This window comes from Clarias gariepinus, chromosome 18 (assembly GCF_024256425.1).
Source record: "Clarias gariepinus isolate MV-2021 ecotype Netherlands chromosome 18, CGAR_prim_01v2, whole genome shotgun sequence".
In the NCBI taxonomy this organism is placed as follows: domain Eukaryota; kingdom Metazoa; phylum Chordata; class Actinopteri; order Siluriformes; family Clariidae; genus Clarias; species Clarias gariepinus.
The window spans coordinates 30119264-30141370 of record NC_071117.1 but is presented as its reverse complement, the minus strand read 5'-3'; the positions used below and the strand labels follow the sequence as shown (position 1 = coordinate 30141370).

The window sequence follows — 22107 nt, the reverse complement described above, 5'->3', positions numbered from 1 at the left end:
AATATTTTATATAGATTATTTAGAGGGGGAAATCCGTGGCATGGAGGCATTTAAGCACATAACACTGGCCCTGTCTCAACCTTAAACTAGTTTCCTGGAACTGATTTAGCTTTAGGACTTAAAAATAAAACATTTAGTTTAAAGTCGACCTATTCCAAGTAAAACATATTAAAATGGTATATATTGTATATAGAATTCTACTCACATCTTCAAAATCATTCTCTTATCTGTACTCAATTATTGTTTTTTAGCCTTTTTTTTAGGTTTCTGTAAAAAGTGAGACCCCCTGCTGAAACATCCAGCATAGGCCAGCATGATTTATATACTGGGCCACCAGCAAGGAACTGGGAGTTAAAATTTCTTATCATTTTAGCTTATTAACTTATATTTTAATAGCTAGTACTAAAAGTAGTGTGTGATGTAAATACATGGACCGGTTAGTGTTATCTTTAAATGCTTTTATATATAAAAAAAAAACAAAAATAATCCATTTACCCCCAAAACATGTAAACACATTATTTTACATTTATTAAATATCTGCTGGGTCGTCTAGAACACTTTAAATAAATGCATTGGCAATAAATGCATTTTTAAAAAGTAATTAATGTCCATCATACCAGCACCAGCACCATGGGGTCAGCTGGTCCGGAAATGGGACCACTTGCATTTTTTATGGTTGTTGTTGGTCTTTCGGCTGCTCCCGGCGAGGGGTCGCCACAGCGGAATATCCAGTCCGCACAACAACTTGGCACAGGTTTTACGGCGGATGCTCTTTCTGACACAACCCTCCCATTTTTCCGGCCGTGGGACCGGCACTGCATCCAGCGGCTGCCACTTGCATTTTTTATGGTAACAGTGAAAATAACTTAAAATGTTCCATCATGTTTAATCATACACATACGTTTAAAACATCATTTGAATCTGTAAAGGGTTTTTATTTGTTAATGTACACTCACATATCAATAAAACTTTGTGCAAAATAAAGAAAATAAACAGGGTGCGCTTTCTGCCATCTTAGTCTCCCCAGTATATATATATATCTACACTACTCACAATAAGTTGGGGATGTTGTGAGAGATTTAGTGGATGTCATACATACAGTGTTTGTTTCACTTTAGACATTTTTGGGGCAGGGAGGCGATTGTATTGGGGTGATAGACACACCTCATTTAGTGTTTTCCATGTAATGGTCTCAGTGTGTACAGGTGTGCCTTATATTGGGGCCAATCTAAAAAGACAAGCTTTTTTAATGTGGCATTAATTTTAACATTCTGTGGGTATAAAAAGCTGATATTGTCAGTAAGTCATTCCAAGTTCATCATTTAAACAGCCATGAACACACGACGTCACTTAACGGACGAGCGGCGCCACCTGGCCATGGCGCGGCTTCAGGCGGTCAGATGTCGCTCGTGAACTTGGTGTGTCAGAAGTGGAGCCCCACGAGTGACAGACTGCAACGATGTCCAGTACCTAAGGATCTAGTGTATGCACTCAGACATCGTTATGTAACTGCCACACAGCTGCAGGCCCGTGCACCACGAGATGCGAGGGGTACTAGGGTTTCCAGACAAACCATTCACAAACGACTTCACCGCTTTGGCTTGAATACCAGACAACTGTTGCAGGTGACTCCACTGACACCAAGACACCGCCATGAACGTCTGCAGTGGGCACAAGACCATGTGACCTGGACAATGCAGCAGTGGTCTACCGTCCTGTGCACTGATGAGTGTCGGGTCACCTTGCACAGAAATGATGAGGTGAGCAATACGCTGGAGATCAACATGGTCCCCAGGGTTTGCTTTGGTGGAGGAGGTACAACAGTCTGGTCAGGCATCACCAGTCACCGCAAAACAGATTTGGTTATTGTACATGGCTCAGTCACTGCACGTTCTTACCTTAGAGACATCATAGAACCCATCATCATCCCCCAATTCCGCCATCACGCCCCCAACTTTCTGTTCATGGATGATGATGCTCCACCACATGGTGGCAGAAAAGTCACAGCTCGACTTCAGAAAGTTGGAGTGTCTCATATGGTCTGGCCATCAATGTCCCCTGACCTGAACCCCATAGAGCACGTCTGGGACCAGTTGAAGCAGAGAGAGGATGATCGTACCCCACCCCCCACGTGACCTGGCAGAACTGTGTGTACCACTTGTGGAAGAGTGGAATGTATTGCCACAACATGAGGCTAGTGAGGAGCATGAGACGTCTCTGTCAAGCCGTCACTGCGGCAAATGGTGGAAACACACGCTACTGACATTGTCAATTTTTGTTATTTGGGGCTATCCCTGTTATTGGGGGTAATTTCGCCCCCGACTCACACACACACACACACACACACACACGCATGCACGCACGCACACACACACACACACACACACACACACACACACACACACACACACACACACACACACACACAGTAGATACGATAGGTATTCGTGCGCGTGTGGAAGATTATGCTAGATATTTGGTTCAGTTTTTGGTTAGCTTAGGACACTGCTATCTATAATGTTATTTAGCACAAACACTTCAGCTTCCGGTGCCTTAAATACTTATGTATTTTACAGGTGTTTGTAATATTAAGGGGTAAATGTAAATCATAATGCAAAAAGTATAAATCATTGTATAACATACAAAAGCTTTTGTTGTCTTTATCCATGGTCAATAGTTATTGATGATAATATACAGTAGTTTTATTATTATCATGCTTATGTGTTTTTTGTCCTTTTTTATAAACAGTTGTGGCCGTGAAAATGATCAGCCACATGTTTTATAGAGACCAAATGCAAACAAGCAGATGAGATACAGACGGACCATTAGGGAGTTACTAGCCTACCTGAAGCAAAAGAAGGATTGTATTATTTGCATGTATTCTGACTTTTATACCATACCAACTTTTGAGGGGTGAACAGCCTACCATCAAATGTTGGTATGCTGGGATGCATGGGCTGCATATGTCGTGTTTTACTGCTGTGATGCTAGAGCTGGTGGAAAAAAATAGCTGTTGTGTTTTGGTGCTGGTTTGCTGGTCACACTGCTGATGCTGATGGACAAAAAAGCATAGACCAGCTTGACCAGCAATGATACCAGCATATGTTGTGTTTTGGTGCTGGTATGCTGAGGACCTGCAGAATGTATGCTGGTCACCAGCTATGCTGGTCTATGCTGCTTTTTTTCCAGCAGGACCATCTCATCCAACCAGGGATTAGGTCACATTTTGGGTGATTTGATTTCTGCATATTGTCAGCACCTTATTGTCATGTTATGTCCAGTTCCTGAGATATGATCAGTGTGAGTTTGTTTACGAGGAGCACCTCAGATATATCAGTCTGACAATATGAGTCTTAAAGGACATGACACGAATAAACAGTATAAAGCACAACAATCCACTTGACTAAATCTGATCTTTCTCCACACTGCCATCATGTGGCCTAACCGCGCCTACGGAAATGAATCTCACAGTGAAATGTAACAGTGTTGTCTCTGCGATTTTGAATTGCGAGGGGAAACCTGGACACTGTTTAGTCTCAGAGCTGTTTTTCCACTGTATTGGACTGTAAACTTTGTTTTGTTGATTTTCTAAAATTAGGATTATTCACACACGCACATACAATATACCAGACTTTAGACATCTTATACATTTCCTTACACTCTAAAAATATTGAATATAATTGTAATTATTGGTATCTGGTGCACTGCAGTGTCTATTTTTGTACAATACATTATAGTAGAACCGTGAACTGTTCGTATCTGCGCAAATCCATATTCCAAAGTCAGGGACTACCTGTAATTAAATAAAACATCTCACAAGGGGGCGAGATAGAGCAAATAATTTCATAATGTGTTCGATGGAACTCTTCATGAGGAAACAGATAATCTGACGTTTTGAATTTTCTAAAAGTAGTAATATGGGTGAACTTACACAATCACCAAGGTTATCTTTTTATTAAGAACTAGTCTTTCAGTAATTGTGTGTATACAATGTGTGTGTATGAATACTCTGTGTGTGTGTGTGTATACTATGTGTGTGTGTGTATGAATACTCTGTGTGTGTGTATACTATGTGTGTGTGTGTGTGTGTATACTATGTGTGTGTGTGTGTATATACCATGTGTGTGTGTGTATACTATGTGTGCATAAATTGACAGTATCAGAGCGGAGGACTCGATGGATGTGGGCGTGGTCATGCTGTTCTACGGTCTGTACTACGGAGTGATGGGACGCGACTTTGCTGAAATCTGCTCTGATTACATGGCGTCCACCATCGGGGTAAAAACTCTTTAAACGTGACCATAATCACGCGTCTGCTGCTTAGATGTTTATTAATTTTAAAAAATTTAACAATAAGCATTTTTTTTACCATTTAGTCATTAATAGGTTCACATGATTGTTTACGAGTGTTATATGAGCAACTTACAGATTTTCAGGAGGCTGTTGCTGTGGCGTAAGAGGATTAAAACACATGATGATGTGGTGTCAGGAGGAAAACAATCACCTTGGTGGTGACAAAAAATATGAGCTGCTCTGCTCCATCTCTCCACTCCAAGTTTCTAAACTTCCTGGTCTTACACACATTTCCTGCTCGTTCTTTAGAAATCCAGCCTCGTTTAAAATTATGAACGAACCTGCAGAAGAATAACTGCAAGAAGGTATTAAAGAAAAGTTACTTACTGTAGATCAGAGAAATAACTTGATAGACTCAAAAGTGTTTCAAAAAATAGTTTGTAATCGCCGTCACTCGATCTTTTTGACTTTATCCTTAACTTTAGTCATTAAATGCATAGATACATAATTAAATCAGAATCTAACATTAGACACAAATAAATCTGTAGATTCAGAATCCTGGTACATAAAGAATATTGAATAATTCACAGAACATCTACGCTGCTGTAGATTATTTGCCTGTAACAGCACGACCTCAAGTGTTTCCTTCCGTCCTGTTTGTGTGTTATGTCCTCAGCACCACGTCGTCCTAACCCCGCGCCCGTGTCCCCGCCCTCTCCCGCTCTGTGTGTGTTTCAGTACTATAACACGGGCGGGATGCCGTCTCGCAGTCTATGCCATGACGTCTGCGCCGTGTGCGGACAGAAGACGCTAGTGGACGTTGACGAGGAGGGCGTGATCGAGGACACGTACCAGCTCTCCTGCAATCACATGTACGCTCCGAACCTGCTCGGGGGCGCGGCAGGGGGCTGGTCTGGGGTAGCTGTTGGGGGAGGGGTCACACTGCACAGTTAATGAAAAACTCATTAAAGGGTCGATACTGAACCAAACGAAGCAGGTGTTTTGTTTATGTTAAATGCAAATATTTCTCCACTATAAAGATTTCTGAGTCGCCTTAACGTTGTCGCCTGACAGATTTCATGAGTTCTGCATTCGCGGCTGGTGCATTGTGGGTAAGAAGCAGACGTGTCCGTACTGCAATGAGAAAGTCGACCTGAAGAGAATGATGAACAACCCGTATCCTTCACTCTCACTGCGTTCCCTCACACACACACACACACACACACACTGGGGGCTTTTGAAGACTTGCATACCTGGCTTTGTTCATTGTATTTGTTCTTTGTCTTTGGCCCTGACACCTTACCGCTGCTACCTAATGATCGCACAACGTGGACCTTAAATTGATGCACTGACAGGTGCAGTGCATTTGCACTGATTGAGCTTAAAGTGCTGTCTCCTTGCAACCATGCATCTACATGGCCATGGCTCTGCCTGTTCAGAACAGTATAGGATGTTTTCTGCGTCTCTGCCCCTCGCATGTGACTTGGGCCGGTCCCCCTACTTAATTGGCTGACTCCTCAAGGAGACCAATGGGATTCTGGAATAAAGTGGGCCAACTAGAATGCCCAGTGCTGTGCTAGCCTCCTGTCAATCAAATTTTCTGTGACCCCCGAATCGATGAGCGCCTCCACTCGGGCTCTCTGGATTTTGGCCCTTTTGGGGGCAGAGCTAACAGGAAGAGCCCTGCATAACGGGTACTTAACTTATGGGTTGAGTCTGACTCCCCTTCAAGGGGTGACCCTGTCGGTGGCTTGCCTTGCCATCAGTGTCACTTGCCTTCTGGGGGCCCCATGGGTCGCTACTTTGAGGGGCAAGCCTGGCAACACCTAATTGCATGGCCTCTCCCATGTCTTCTTCCAGCTCCCTCTTAGGTTCTGTTTTAGGGGCTGGACATAAAGCCTCTGTTTTCATGGGCAGAGGTGAGGCTTCACGCCTATAGACAAGGGGAGCAACCTAGTAGTAGATGTTCAGAGCAATGTCTGTGGGGTGGAGAACATGTTTGGCCTGATGTTCACAAGGCGGTTATCCACTCAGATGGTTTGCCTTTGTAATTCGTCCAAATACTGTGGAGGATCGTGTATTGCTAGTTCATCCTTGAGCCTCTCGGAGAACCCTTGTATGTAAGTGGCCATAAGGTGCAGCGGCATTACACTCTGAACTTATACCTAACATATAAAAATATCTCATGTAATATAAAATATCTTATGTTATGTATATATCTTTCACTTGGATGCTATAAGTTAAAGATAAATAAAAAACATTGTCTTTATTTCAGGCTGCAAAGCAACATAATATTATTATTTTAAATCAGGTGATTCTTTTCTATGCATACTATATATAGCATTTTTCATGTTTTTAACTGTTTCTATACAATTCTTAAATTGTAGCAACAATTTAGGATTATAAATTGAATAATTTCTCCAACATTGAGAAACAGAAAGTGAAATTCAATATCCCTCAGTTACGCCCAGTTTGAGTTTTATATTCCGCACTTCTTCAGGCACACGGACTCACACAGAGAGGCAGCGTTCAGGTTCATCTCCACTTTTGGCATGTGAGTAATGAAGTACAAATACTTCATTTATTTAAATAATTTTTCACGTATTTGTATTTTACTTGGGTTTTCCCCAAATGTGATACTTTTTATATCTACTCATTACATTATTACATAAACAAACTCTAGTTTTACTTCAGTTTAAATGGAGATTATTTACCTTTATAATGACGATTACACAAAAGGGCATTCATTCTCTAATCTAACCAAGGTTTCACTTAATATTTCTTAGTCCTAAATATTCCTACTTACTGAATATTGTAGAATCCAATGATCATCTTACAGGTGCATGTGTTGGTGAGATCCACCAGTTTATTATTATTATTTTTTTTAAACTGCTGACAATATTTCTCCTAAATTTAAAATATAACTATTGTTATTTGGAGTGTATATTTAGAGGAAATTACATCATCACAACACATCAAAATAACCCAAGATCATGCAGTATATTTGCAGAGCTTTAATAACCCAAACAAAACTGAATGCAAATCATTTGTAAACAAATAACATAAAAAATCAGTATTTGGTGGAATAACCCCGATTTGTAATTACAGCTTTTATGTGTTTTGGCTCTGCACCAGTTTTTTTACATTGCTGTTGGGTAACTTTATACCACTCTTTCTGCAAAAAAGCTAACATAAACCGAAACTCCTCTTGCCACTGGGATTGTGCGTTTTTGTACTCATTGTGCGTTTTTGTACTCATTGTGTGTTTTTGCACTTCTACTTTCTCTTTATGTGCAATACTCCTCCCTCAGCAGTTGACGTGCAGGTGATGTGCTGTCATATTCAGGTCTTTATTTTACAGAACAACAGAGCAGTTTGTAGATGCACCACCTTTTTTAAAAACATAGCTTCAACGTAAGAGCCACCAAGAAAATCAGGTTTTTCATGTTTTCTGCAAATATTTAGAAAGGACTTCATGCTGCACAACTGGAGGTGTTGATTTCAGCTTTATTTAGTACACACTGCACTGTTTTCTGATTTCTTGCATCTCTTTATGATAATTGACTATAGCTGTCAATAAGTGGTGGGTAAACGTATTGATACAACATACAGTACAGCATTCTGTGTATTATATTTCTCCCTGTTTATAAAACAGGAGATAAAACTAATAAGCTGAAACCTATGTGGCCAAAGATTTGTGCTAAGTAACTGAAACACTAATGCTCTTGCGAGCTCCTGGAGCTATGGCCTGGTTTATCTCCGGACCTAAACACAACAGAATTCTATTGGACAGTGGTGAAGAAGACAGGAGAAGTCAAGAAACCGTCCTCTGTACATGATCTTCAGGAAGAGATCAATCAGGCATGGATTGATGGAGTGACACCAGAATACTGCAGACATTCTGACTCTATATCCAGCCGGATCCAGCAGGTCATGAAGGATTCATCTTCACACTAAATATTGATTGTTGTAGATCACTTTCACTTCAATTAACAAGTTATTCTTATTATCTTGGTCGCCATTAAAACACTGAATTTCACATTTTTTCTCAATACGTTTGGCCCCCACTGCAAGTGTCATGGTCGAGAACATTTACAAAGTCTGGTTTCCTCTATGTGTTTTGCAATCAGTTTAGAGCAGCAGCACATCTGATTTGCAGTTCATAGGTCACAGTTTGCAGAAGGCAGTGACATGCATCGGGTAAGAAAATTTACTGCTAATAGATTAGTGTCTTTTATTTAATTTAAAATGAGCAAATATTTCATTATATACTGACATACTGATACACATACGAATGCATTACATAATGATTTTGTCTTTTCTTCAGTTACGTAGAGCCATGGGTTTGAGAGATCCTCAGGTACCTGCCTCAGGCCCAAATCCTGGTGAGACCCTGTACAGGATAAGCCTATGATAATGGTCTATGTTATTTAGGTACAAGGAAGTGACAAACTTGATCATTCCTGAGGGAAGCTGACTAGATGTATAACTTCAGCTATTAGTCAAGCATAAGGAACCGGAAGATGTATTTTCTGGATTTTCTTTTCAGACTGTTTAGTTCTTTATCACATAACATAAAACTGTTAGAATACCCAATGTTAACTAATGTTAGAAAGTGCAGTATAAACCTTCCCTCTCAAGAGTTTCACACTGTAATGGTGCTTTACATCCTAACTGCAAACTTCATCCACCTTCAATAGGTACATTTTTTATTGCCTCACAAAGCTTTTTCAATGTGATTGATTTAGACCTTAATTGCTGCATTTTTTCACTTATTCACTCCCTTTTTTATAGTCCACATGTACTGTATATAACGGGTATATAATAAAAATAACAAGGCTAGAAAACAATATTAACATAAGTCATAGACATAAGGGTGACAATGAATAAAGACCAAAAGAGAGTGACTCATGATGATTTGGGCTTATGGTCATATGCAACTGGTGCTGTATATCACTAAAATGATGTATATATTTTTCATTTTGATTAAATATTTAATTGCCAGCATGGTGTCTTAGTGGTAAGCACTTTTGCCTTGCACGTCCAGGGTCTGGGTTCTCCAGTTTCCTAACACAATCCAAAGACATGCAAGTTAGGCTAATTGCCATTCCTAAATTGCCTACAGTGTATGAATGAGGGTGTGAGAGTATGTATATGTGTGTGTGTGTGTGTGTGTGTGTGTGTGCCCTGTGAGGGATTAGTTGAGGTCCTACTCCACCTCATGCCCTTAGTCTCCTGGGTATAGACGATAAATGAGTGAGTAAGTAAGTGAATCAGTAAATATTTAATTGATTGTAGCTTTCTTTACAGAATTTGAAGATCCATGGCGACCAGTCACATGGAGGTGAGAACAATTACTAAAAATCCTTGCATGATGTATTCTAAATTAATAAATCACTAGTCATTGTTCACTGTAAAAAAACAACAACAAAAAACAGTGACTGTCCTTATTAAACAGTGAGAATAACAAAAGTGAGATGTTGAGAGAACTGAAGAATTTCCAGCCAGGTGCTCCGAAAGTCCGTGAGCTGAAGATTCTCCTTCATGGCCCAGTTGGAGCTGGAAAGTCGAGTTTTATAAACTCAGTCAACACCGTCCTCCAAGGATACAACACTACCGCCGCTCTGGCAAACTCAGCAGCTGGTAAAAGCTTCACCATCGAGGTAATAACTAAACAATGAACAAAATCATAGTTAGTCTGGAGTCTAAAGTCTAAAACACACCTTTCTAAATCATTGTGAATTGCTCCATTGTTTTTTGATCTTATCTAAGATATGATTGTTGTATTTAGTTAGTCATGGCTTCACTTAAAAAAGCACTGTTTGAGTCATGCTCCTGTATATTTGTTTCAGTTTAAATACCACAAGCTGAAGAAAGATAGGCCTGGTTCTTTCTATCCATTTATCTTTACTGACATCATGGGTCTAGAACCAGAGGATTTAAACGGAGTGCACACTGATGATATAATCAAAATATTACAGGGTCATGTGAAAAGCGGCTACTCTGTAAGTTCATTATTTATGTATTTTTTTTGATAAATCTATAAATCAGAATAAATTATTCAAACGATAAATGATTCATATATTATCAGTACAAGGTTATGGAGGTGAGAGCGAGTAACATCACTGCTGGAGTTTACTGCACAACAAAGCTTCAAGTCATCTTAATTGAATCTTTTTTTAATGGACCTGTCATAAATATGTTGTTACTTGGTGCAGGTTAGAGAGCCGCACTACAGAATGCAATAATATCCAAAAGAGCCCATACGCAGGGGGGTTAATGAAATAGGAGGCTGTGCGAGTGCTTATGATATTCCCGTTTGGAGATAGCATGGGATTATTAATTTGCGAACTAAAAAGGAAACAAAAGAAAACTGAAAGCACAAAATAAGCAGAGCTCCACCATTTCTTTGAGACCAAACGTGGCTCTAAAACTAAACTCTAACCCTCTTTGGATGAGTGAACCCTCTCTGAGGGTTTATATCTGATTCATGTGCACGCAGTGGTAAAGTGCTCGCCCCATCATCCGGAGATCGCTGGTTTGATTCCCGGGTGATGCTGTAAACTCTCACAGCCTGAAGTCTAGAGAGAACTGATTGGTCAACAGCGCGTGAGTGAGCAGTTTGAAAAGATGCGGTCGGCTGGCATCATGTGGTTCGGAGGAAACACGCGATAGTCCTCAGCCCTCCCGACTGAGTCTTAGTAGTAGCCTTAATGTGGGAGCCCCCTAGTGACGGGGAGGAATTGGATACGACTAAATTAGGGAGAAAATCAAATTACTTAATTTACTTCAGAGTGAGAGCACATGCTTAATGAGTTGTTATCTTTTTCTCTCAAAAACACTGGCACTTTGTCTTTGTATTTAGGGATGCTAACAGGAGCAGCACATTTGCGCTGATTGCACTTATGGCGCTGTCATGTGGTAACATGTGGCAATGTTTCTTTTTTTTTTACGGTTCTGACCCTCACAAGACCCAATTGATTAAATGAACATTGGGGAGTTTACAATATCTTCTTCTAGTTTTCATGGCAGTCATTAAATAATACAATTCTGTGTTTTGTTCTATTAATGCTCTAAGAACAATAGTTTTATAATATACCTGGCCTTTAATAGGTTTGTTGATTAAAAAGAAATTTAATTAAAAACAATCTCAAATTCCCTTAGTATGCACTTTGATCAGTAATATTTAGTTTCATAATCAGAATTGGCCTTCCCACCCCTAAACATTACATATCATGAATATTGTTTTTCTTTCAGTTCAATCCTTTAAAACCCATTAATAAAGGCGACCCAAAGTACATTGAAAACACCAGCCTGAAAGACAGAGTGCACTGTCTGGTGAGTGTTCTGCCAGCTGACAAAATCTCCATCATTACTGATGAAGTTATCCAGAAAATGAGAGCTGTCCGGGAACAAGCACGTGGCTTAGGTGAGTGTGTACATACAGTATTTATGCACAGCAATAGGGTCATGGACACTGTGTTGAAAATGTATGAGTACTCCATCCTAGTTTAACGAGCTGGAGCTGAATAGGAAGTGAATGGGAGTGCAGTTTACTTTACACACACCTGGGCTTTGGCCAATCTCAGTTTTCCATGAATACACACATTTCATATATTCCATGTATTATATATTTTTCTGGTAAGTTGATTTAGGTATCTACTTTACTTATATCAGGGGTAACATTTAAAGCAGTTGGTTAGATAGAGTTAGTTAATCTTTAGCTTTACTTTACTTTATCAAAATTTCATTGGGTTTACAAAAACAATGTATTGCATAGACAACTGCTTAATACACCCAGGTGAAAATTCCAGAATGCTACAAAATGATGTAATGACATTTAATAGGTTCTGGTTGGCCAATGGTCGAGTTTGGAATGCCGTATTTAAGAGTGTATGTCATTTTCTAAATGGTTCAACTAACAATAACAAAGGAAGGTGAGTTTGCTTCCAAAGACATGCTAAGTCTCCAGTATACAGTATAAAGTGGTATAGATGAAGAACGAAGAAGAAGAATGTTTGTTAGGAATTAAAATGATTGTGATCATGGAATACATTTTAATATCACACGAAAATACAGAATGCCATTTTTAAATAAGAATTTCAGTTTTTAAAGGGAAAAGCTGTCCAAACCTACCTGGCCTCATATGAAAAAAATTATTACTGATTTTGCCATCCATTCAATCGTTTGTAATAACTGACAATAGAGTTTTCCACATCACTGTGGTGGACGTTTTGCCCACTCTACTTTGCAGAATTCAGTCATATTGAAGGGTTTTCACAGCTCTGTAAATGGATTAACCTTGTTGATTGTTTCCTATCGTTGGCTTGGGTTGTCACCAATCTTCTTCTGAGCTCTTGAAAACTTGACATAATCTTAACTTTATCATGAAAGATTTTGTTGATGATAAACACTTTGTGTTTCCGGTAATTTATCAGGAATTCCTCAAGTCGTCATCATGTCGCATGTTGACAGAGCATGCCCGCTAGTTAAGGAGACCACAAATAAGATCTACACCAGCAGAAAAATTAAAGAGAAGGTGAGAACAACAGTGGAGTCATTCTTCTTTTATTTACTGCTTGTATTTCTCCCGTTTTCCTTCATGATATGTTCTAATAGCTTCTATGCATTTTTTCTGTTAAGCCCTAACCGTGTGGATGTTTGAAATACAAGTGAGACTACATGGATTTAACCTAACCTGATTTCCTAACCACATATAAATTGTGTTATATCTGTTTCTCTAAGATGGAAGAGTGCAGTAATAGGCTGGGAGTCCCCATGAACTGCATCTTTCCTCTGGAAAACTACTACGAACAGGTTACCAATGTCTTGCACATGGATATTCTGATTCTCTTGGCAGTGACCAACATTGTTAGATTTGCTAATGACTATGTGGAAGACCAGGCGTACAACGCCAATGAGTATGCTGAAAACCCTGTTTACAATGAATAATTTCCCCTTACCTGTCTTATTTAATTCTCAACAGAGAAATGGTGTGATACTTTTAAGTATGCACAATAGGGAGAGGGATGTGTTGGCACTCATTTAAACAGCATCTTTAACCTTTAGACGTTTTTAGATACAAAGGATAAAGTATTTATATCTTTAATTTAAATACTGTAATAAGTTTAATTACATCTGTACTTGCCATTTATCTCTTTTGCTATTCTGTTTCATATTTATAATATTGGTTTAATAAAGAATACATTAAGATCAGTGATGAAAGACAATAATCTTGAAAAATCTCTATTATCATCTTTATACTGTAGCTTTTGGTAGAATGCAATACGTGTACATGTACAAAAAAATTTAATAATTTCATGTAAGGTGGATTTTTGATGGTGCTTCTGGGCTCATAATAAACATCACAGCAACTTTTCATACTGCATTTGGAAATGCTAATAAATAAAGTCAAATATCAATATATTGTATTGGTAAAGTAAGGCCAACATATCTGATGCTTGGCAGCACGGTGTTGTAGTGGTTAGCACTGTTGCCTTGCACCTCCAGGGTCTGGGTTCAATTCCCGTCTCTGTGCATGGAGTTTGCATGTTCTTCCTGTGTTTGGTGGATTTTCTCGGGGTGCTCTTTCCTCCCACAGTTCAAAGACATGCAGGTGAGGGCTAATTGGTGTATCCAAATTGCCCTAAATGTGTGGATGAGCTTATGTGTCTGCTCTGCGATGGATTGGCAACCTTGACTTGTCTCTTGGGATAGGCTCCAGACCCCCCCGCGACCCTGCATACAGGATAAAGCCGTATAGACGATGAATGAGTGAGTATATCTGAGGCCCTCTAGTGGCTGACTACAATTTAAATTCCCATTACTATGTTAGTTAAGGGGACAGATAGTAAAAACTAGCAAATGTACTAAATGTTCCTAGAAATTCAGTTGGAAACCTATTTTCTAAGCTTAGAGAACAAAGTTAAAGGAACGATCGCTTCTCCACATCGACATGGCAGAAAGAGGAACATATTACCTGCTGCTACCGGATTCCTGAGGAGGCAAGTGCTGAAAAACCCCTGATTGACTACAAAGGACCTACATAAAGATTTGGTGGCAGCAGCACTGAAGTTTCACTCTGCACTATACAGTACGGCGCATATCAAACACTGAAGGTTACCTCAAGGTGTACCACTTTTCTGATTCTAAAACAAGAAAAGTTGGCTGCATTACGCTAAAAACCATATAAAAGTTTTTCTTTGCCACTGTTGCTATTGTCCTCTGCTTGCTCAGGGACAGCCTTATCATTTTGATTCATACATATTCACATTTCATAGAAACTTAAATAATTACTTCGGTTGTGTAAAGCTGCTTTGTGACAATGTCAATTGTTAAAAGCGTTATCCAAAAAAAAACCTAAAGCCTGTAGAGGGCAAGATGGATTCAATCAAGTATCCTTGAAGATAACATTATGCCGTCTGTGAGAAAGCCAAAACTTCTGTGTCATAGGACCCTTCAACGTGTAACAAACTACCCTTTGTTATAAAACAAAAACTAGCCGTTAGCAGTAAAGGGGTAAGGACCACCAGAGATATCAATTATACAATTAAACGTGCATTTACATTTATTAATGTGCCGTTCATTACACCATTTAGTCCTCGCTTCGCATACCACATTCACACAATCTGTTATTTTATCCAAATGTTCAGTGTCTTTGCTTTACTTAGTCCATAAATTAATAAATAACACAGCGAGTGTCACGTCCTGACAACCTCCAAGCGCAGGCATCCCTTTGATGGCGGCGAGGTGGATGCAGAGGATTTGGGCCCACGTGCACACCCCAAACACAGCCAATGACGTGTTTATATCAAGGGGAACAGCAGACAAACGCAGAAATATACAAAACAAAAGAAATATATAAACAAAACAATACTTCCCGATGGCTTCTGCCATAACGGAGGTCATAATTCCCTGAAAAGTCGCTCCTGCATTTTTCAGGCCAAATGAAAGACAAAGAAATTCGTATTAATTGTTTTTTGTAACGAAAGCTGTTTTTGGGATGCGGTCTGGATGCATTTTCATCTGCCAATATCCACTACACAGGTCTAATAAGCTAAACACAGTAGCCCCGTAGAGTGCCTCTAAGATCTCATGGACCTGGGGCATAGGGAAGCCATCCAGCGGCGTTTTGCTATTCAGGATCCCTGCTTCCAGCATCTTGGTGACCTCTTCCTCCACAATTTGCTGCTTGTAGACAGGAACAGGGTATGCTTTTTTGCTAATTGGTCTTTCATCTGTGGTGTAAATATGGTGGAGTATCGGTGGAGTTATTACCTCGGTGCGGCCAATTCGGTCCGTGCATACTGTTGGCCACTCTAACAACAGCTCCTGTAACTGATATTTGTTCTCTTCTGACAGAATGGCGCTGCTTACCAGGTTGGAGAATATTGAGTTGGTGGTGTCTGATACTTGGGGAAATGGATTTGCAATATAAAGGGAGACTTGGCCATATGTAGAGGCCTGAAAGAAGTAGCTAAAGGAGCGCTGGCTAAAATTTATCTGTACGCCAGCCTCTGTTAAAAAATCTAACCCTAGCACACAGGGGAATGCAAGATCACAATCTCTCATGATGAACAGGCAAACCTCAGACACTACTCTCTGTAAGGAACTTAGGCATGCAGTTTACCTATTCCAGCTTGTACTACGCCATTGGCTAATGAGAATGACTGTCCTCTTGCCGACTCCCATTTTTTCGGTCGGTCTTTTTATCCTCTTTCACAGGGTTTCAGGTGCTGCCCATGTCGATGACAGCTATACAGGGAACATGGTTTAGGGTGAGTTGTACCATCAACAGAGAAAGGCTACCCTGAGCAATACTAATGCTGGTGGTAGTCTTTTACTCTCCTTTATCTGTTTTGGTGTTGGAACAAGATTTTGCTTTTGCCTGAACACTTTGGCTGCATTGAAATCCCTCTCCATCAGTGTTCCAATTCTCACCAGCTCACTTATGGTGGTTACTGTGCTCTGCAGCAGGCTGGAAATACAAGGATTACAGTTCCTCAGTGTTGCTTGCTCTCTCGCACCGTTATCCCTGGTTTCCACCTTAGGCACAGAGCACGAAATTGAAAGGCAAAGTCCCTTATGCTCTCGTCAGGATGCTAGAGCCGCTCCCTCAGATGCTTTTCAGCCTTGACATTATGGTCCTCGGTAAGGAATGCCTTCAGCAGTGCAGATTTAAATGACAACCAGCCTCTCACACTGTGTTTTTCTCCTGTCCACCAGTCTTTTGCAGTGTGGGAGAGTACATAGGGGTGCGTGGTAAGTACTGTATCTCACCATCAGAGAGTGGACTCATTCAACTGATCCTCACAGCGCTTATTCATGGTCTGACACAGTTGTTGCATCTCTGCCTGGACACTTTTCAGTTTGTCCTGGTTTATTGATACATCAGCATTGTGGTTTTGTTGCAGCTCACCCACTTGATCTGATCACTCATCCATTCGCTGGGTGAGTTTGTCTTCCAGTGCCTGCAGAGCCGTCTAGCTGACTTAGGCGGGTTGCTAGCACCATGGAAATCAGGCGTTGGTCATCTTCAGCGTCGAGGGGTGGAGGCAGGTGTTTATCTGTGAGCGATTGCTCTACCCTATCGTCACCTTGGGGGGCCCCCCGTCATTCATCCCAGAACCCTCATCATCATCAATTCTTCAAACAAAGTTTCTTCAAACAAACAGGCTAACATATCACTACGGCTGAATACAAGTCTCTCCCTACTGGATAAATAGTTTGCCACTTAGATTTTACAGTAGTGACCAAAATTATTGGAATAACAGTGAACTTAATTATTTTTTTAAATAATGACAAACAAAATAATAGAAACAATTTGTTATTTTATACAGTGCAGATGACAATATTTAGTATGAATTCCTTTATTCTTCAAAACATGCTGTACAGTAATTGGTTGGGCATAGAGTAAGAAAGACATCTGACATACTCTGGTGTCATTCAGTTAATCCCTGCCTGCTGTGTTTACTGAAGATCATGGAACAAAATTTGCCACAGAAGTTTACAATTCACTTGAGAAGTTTTAGGCACCTCTTTCATTAATATTTATAAAGCATTGTGATGGGGTAGGCCAGATTAAAGACACAAGGAGAACAGCATTGAAGAGTCAGATAGGCTTTATTTACACAAAGTTCAGGAAAAGGGGATGTGTAGAATCAATCAGTGAGGTAGGTAGTAAAGGAGAGCTACGTGCACCAAGCAGTAGGCAACTGATATCAATTGATGGGCCAGGATAGCCAAGGTTGAAGCCAAGAAGCCAGTTGGGGTGTGTTGTAAGCTCTTCCTTGGAATCTTGTTCTGTTTCGGGGAGGGGGTGGAGGAATCTCTGGAACAATGCATCTGTAATCTGAGTCTATAGAAACCATAGAAACACGTGATTGTGAATATTTGTGCTATTTCTTTGCCTTCGTGACCCAATTTCAAATTTTTTGTTGGTTGAAATGAACAAAAATTCAGTTCATTATATTGCTCATTTTGTGCTGAAAAAAAATATTTAATTTTATACTGCACAATCCTGAGCCTATATATGTTTATAAAAAAAAAATAAAAAAAACAAAACAGCAAAACAAATAATGGCTAAAATTCTCTGAGCTTTAAGGGCAACAAGAACCTCCACGTCTCTTTATGGAAGCTTCCATAATGCAAAAATATGTACATGTGCTTAAAAAATATGTACATGTGCTTAAAAAAGTATATACATGAAACAAATCAAATTTGTGACTTATTGGTAAATTTGTGACTAATTACGATAATACTATAGCAATAAGTAATGTATTATGTACAGCAGAACATGCCTTAGCTTTTTTTCCTCTGCTTTTCTCCACTTCCCTTTTTGGCTTCAGAAAGATACCGTTTGTTTGTCATGTCTCTCCACTGGGCTCTTGTTGATGACGGGGGTCTGGTAGTTCCTCTCCTGCTTTGTACTAAAGTCCACTATCAACTCCTTTGTTTTGCTGATGTTTAGAAGGAGATTGTTCCTCTGGCACCAGTTCTCCAGATTCCAAATCTCCTCCAGGTAGGCCGTCTCATCGTTGTCAGTGATCAGGCCCACCATGACGGTGTCGTCAGCAAACTTGATGATGGTGGTGGAGTTGGTAAAGGCTACGCGGTCGTGTGTGTACATTGAGTATAGCAGGGGGCTCAGAACACAACCCTGGGGGGCTCCAGTGCTAAGAGTGAGGGAGGCTGGGACATGTCCGCCCATCCTTACTGCCTGTGGTCTGCCAGTCAGGAAATTGGAGATCCACTGACACAGAGATGAGCTAAGTCCCAGGTGCTCCAGCTTGGTGGTGAGTGTGGAGGGAATTATGGTATTAAATGCTGAACTGTAGTCGATGAAGAGCATTTTAATATAATTCCCCCTTCTAGTGTCCAGTTGAGTGAGAGATGTATGGAGGAGATGAGAGATAGCGTCATCTGTAGAGCAGTTTGAATGGTAAGCAATAAAATAAACCCAGAGAAGCAGCACACAGGTAGAGCTCCAGAAGTGGCAGGCAAGTGTTTAATCACACATTTTAATTACTGTACTTAGGGATTTTTTTGTGTATCACTTAAATTTGTGCCATTTGTCAGGCACCCTTATCCAGAGTGACTTTTATTTTATCTCAATGCACATCTGAGCCATAAAGTGTTAAGGGCTTTGCAGTCTAACGCCTTAACCACTGAGCTATCCCTTCTCCTTGTTTCTGTCCTATACTTTGTGAAACTGTTTACTTTTATTAACTACATTTTGATTAGAGACTTATTAATTAGATACATCATCACTTGCTGATGACAGAAAGTGCATTGATTTTCTAATCTTAACTTACACTGTCATTCACACATATCGTGACTGAGCTATATCCCACTTAAAGAGGACAAACACAAAACAACTGGTACTTTTACTTGTTTGTATATTTTTGCCACTTCTGTACAGCTCTACAGCTGGAGCAGAATAAACAGTGAGTGAAAGGAAGACTTTATTCTGTAGCACCGAGCATTTATTTAATAAATATAGTAGTATTTGGCAGTCAGGTTCTTCCAGTTTCCCAGAATAAGATTAAACCCACTGGAAAAGGAGACATTATATAAGTCTACAATTACCAAATGATTGTACTGGAGCCTGCTTTTTATTACTTAATATATTATAATCCAGAAACAGAAAGAAAATATGAAAAGCTTACTTACAATAGTTTACAAAATCGAAAAGCTGGTCAGAGAATATAAACAAGGTTGGAGGCAGAGGATAGCATATAAATAATGCAAATTCAAGGCAAATAGAAACTCGTCATGCCTGAATATTTGAATATTGATTTGAATATAGTACAGACCAAAAGTTTGGACACATCTTCTCATCTATCCGTCAGTGTGTTTTCTTTATTTTCATGACCATTTACATTATTAGATTCTCACTGAAGGCATCAAAACTATGAATGAACACATGTGGAGTTCTGTACTTAACAAAAAAGGTCTCCACAGTCACCGGACCTGAACCCAATCAAGATGGTTTGGGGTGAGCTGGACCGCAGAGTGAAGGCAAAGGGGCCAACAAGTGCTAAACACCTCTGGGAACTTCAAGACTGTTGGAAAACTATTTCAGGTGACTATCTCTTGAAGCTCATCGAGAGAATGCCAAGAGTGTGCAAAGCAGAGCAAAGGGTGGCTATTCTGAAGAAACTAGAATATAAAACATGTTTTCAGTTATTTCAACTTTTTTTGTTATGCACATAACTCCACGTGTGTTCATTCATAGTTTTGATGCCTTTAGTGAGAATCTACCAATGTAAAAGTTGTTGCTATTTCAGCTGCTCCCGGCAAGGGGGTCATCACAGCTGAATACCCAGTCCGCACTACAACTTGGCACAGGTTTTACGCCTGACACAACCCTTACATTTTATCCGGGCTTGGGACCGGCACTGCATCCAGTGGCTGGGGTTTGGGCTCTGGCTGGGAATCAAACCCAGGCCTTCCGCATGGCAGGTGAAACACCTACCACTGAGCCATCAGTGCCCCTCGAATCTACCAATTTAAATTGTCAAGAAAATAAAGAAAACACATTGAATGAGTGAAGGTGTGTCCAAACTTTTGGCCTGTACTGTATTTGACCATAATTATTTTGACAATATTAGACCATCATCGAAACCCAACACTAAACATGTTGTGATATAAGCAGAAACTTGGTCCAAGCTGGAATTCGTCTGCCCTTGCCACTGGAATGTGTGACAGCTGCTTATTTTTTAACTTACTTGTGCATTATTATATCTCAGTTTATGTAAAATATTTTGTTCCTCCTTCCTTAGCAGTATTAAGACGATGTTTATTTCATAGAACAACAGATCAGTTTATTAGACAAACCACCTCTTTTGCAAACACAGATGACAATAACAGCTTCAGATAATAACATTAATCTGTCATGATCTGGGTGTAGTGGCAGGTGTTGATCGCCGTGGGCAGTGAGAGCAGGCACAGAGGGGTTGTGTAATCAAAAAAAAAAAAAAAAGAGTCTTTAATGAACATTAAACACAAAAGTACAAGTAAAAACTCAAACAAAATAAACAATCAAACTCAATAACTTTGCGCTAACAGGGGCTCTCTGGCGAGACACAGGCAGAGGGAGGACAAACACATAACAGGACACACAAACTATGCGTGGAGCTGAAACTGGACACTAGGGACAGGAGAGAGACGGGACTAGGGACAGGAGAGAGACGGGACTAGGGACAGGAGAGAGACGGGACTAGGGACAGGAGAGAGACGGGACTAGGGACAGGAGAGAGACGGGACTAGGGACAGGAGAGCGACGGGACTAGGGCTAAAGACATGGCAGTCAGCTAGGCATGGCTTTCAGCTAAACATGGTTAAGATTGCTCTTAACCATGGCAGTTAGCTACACATACACCTAGCTAAACATGTCTTCAGCTCCAACATGCACTAAGCTACACTTACCCAATAGCTCAACACACACTAGGGAATGGGGCACAGAAACACAGAGACAAGGGATACCCAGTCTCTAGGCTAGGAGATATTTAAAGGCCAAGCTCACTGGGACACTAGGGAGACAGGAAACACAGGATAGCTAGAGACACAAAGGGGCTATGACTAGGAGCATGCTAGTTAGCTAAACCTAGATTTTAGCTACCCACACTTCTAGCCAAACACACACCCATATACTTACCTGTTCTAGCTAAACACACATGAAAACAAGGAGACAAGAACCACAGTACATACATACACAGATGACATGACGGAATCAGCTCCACACACACACACACACACACACACACACACACACACACACACACACACACACACACACAGAACATCTACGGAGAAACATTGACAATATAAGAGCCAAAGTCAACACAACTTAAATCAAACCATAAACTTAACAAAGAACAGAACCGAACAAAACAGAACAGAACAGAACGCCCACACGACAGACAGTAGTTAAACCAAAAATGCTTGACCCAGTTTCTTCTTCTTCTTCTTCTTCTTTTTTCTCCGCTACCTTCTGGTTAATTTTCCTGTGATGTAATTCCTGTAATTTTCCTCTATTTCCAAATTATTTCTTTCATCTTTTATATTCTATCCATCAAACCAGTTGCAACTATGAAGTTACAGATGTTTTTCTTTCCTCGCCCAATCATCCCACTTTCCAACACATCTTTTATCTCTGTCCCAGCCAATCCACCTCTTCTTAGTTCTTCCATCATTTTCCTCCTTTGTTCTTCATATCTTCTGCAATTTATAAGTACATGTTCTATGGTTTCAAAAGTCTGACAAACCACACAAAAACCTGTGGGATGCTTCCCTATAATGTATAATGTATTA

At 40.2% G+C, this 22107-nt stretch overlaps 2 protein-coding genes across 7 annotated transcripts in view; both read left to right on the top strand.

Moving 5' to 3' along the window:
* Nucleotides 1-4148: 4148 nt before the first annotated feature.
* Nucleotides 4149-6851, top strand: LOC128506385 (RING finger protein 175-like). Its single transcript, XM_053476802.1, has 4 exons — nt 4149-4278; nt 5032-5165; nt 5368-5469; nt 6794-6851. The coding sequence occupies exons 1-4, from the start codon at nt 4177-4179 to the stop codon at nt 6849-6851; spliced, it is 396 nt and encodes a 131-aa protein (XP_053332777.1). The 5' UTR covers nt 4149-4176.
* Nucleotides 6772-22107, top strand: part of LOC128506304 (interferon-induced protein 44-like) — a 36581-nt gene continuing 21245 nt past the window's right edge. For 5 of the 6 annotated variants that reach the window (XM_053476690.1, XM_053476688.1, XM_053476686.1 and 2 more), the window contains exons 1-10: nt 6772-6847; nt 8424-8493; nt 8621-8678; nt 9604-9637; nt 9752-9956; nt 10146-10298; nt 11551-11722; nt 12732-12832; nt 13039-14067; nt 14210-14386. In XM_053476690.1, the coding sequence (XP_053332665.1) occupies nt 8485-8493; nt 8621-8678; nt 9604-9637; nt 9752-9956; nt 10146-10298; nt 11551-11722; nt 12732-12832; nt 13039-13245 (939 nt within the window). In that variant the 5' untranslated portion in view covers nt 6772-6847; nt 8424-8484 and the 3' untranslated portion in view covers nt 13246-14067; nt 14210-14386. Of the gene's footprint in view, nt 6848-8423; nt 8494-8620; nt 8679-9603; nt 9638-9751; nt 9957-10145; nt 10299-11550; nt 11723-12731; nt 12833-13038; nt 14068-14204; nt 14387-22107 lie in introns of all 6 variants that reach the window. The other variant, XM_053476687.1, reaches the window with a different exon arrangement.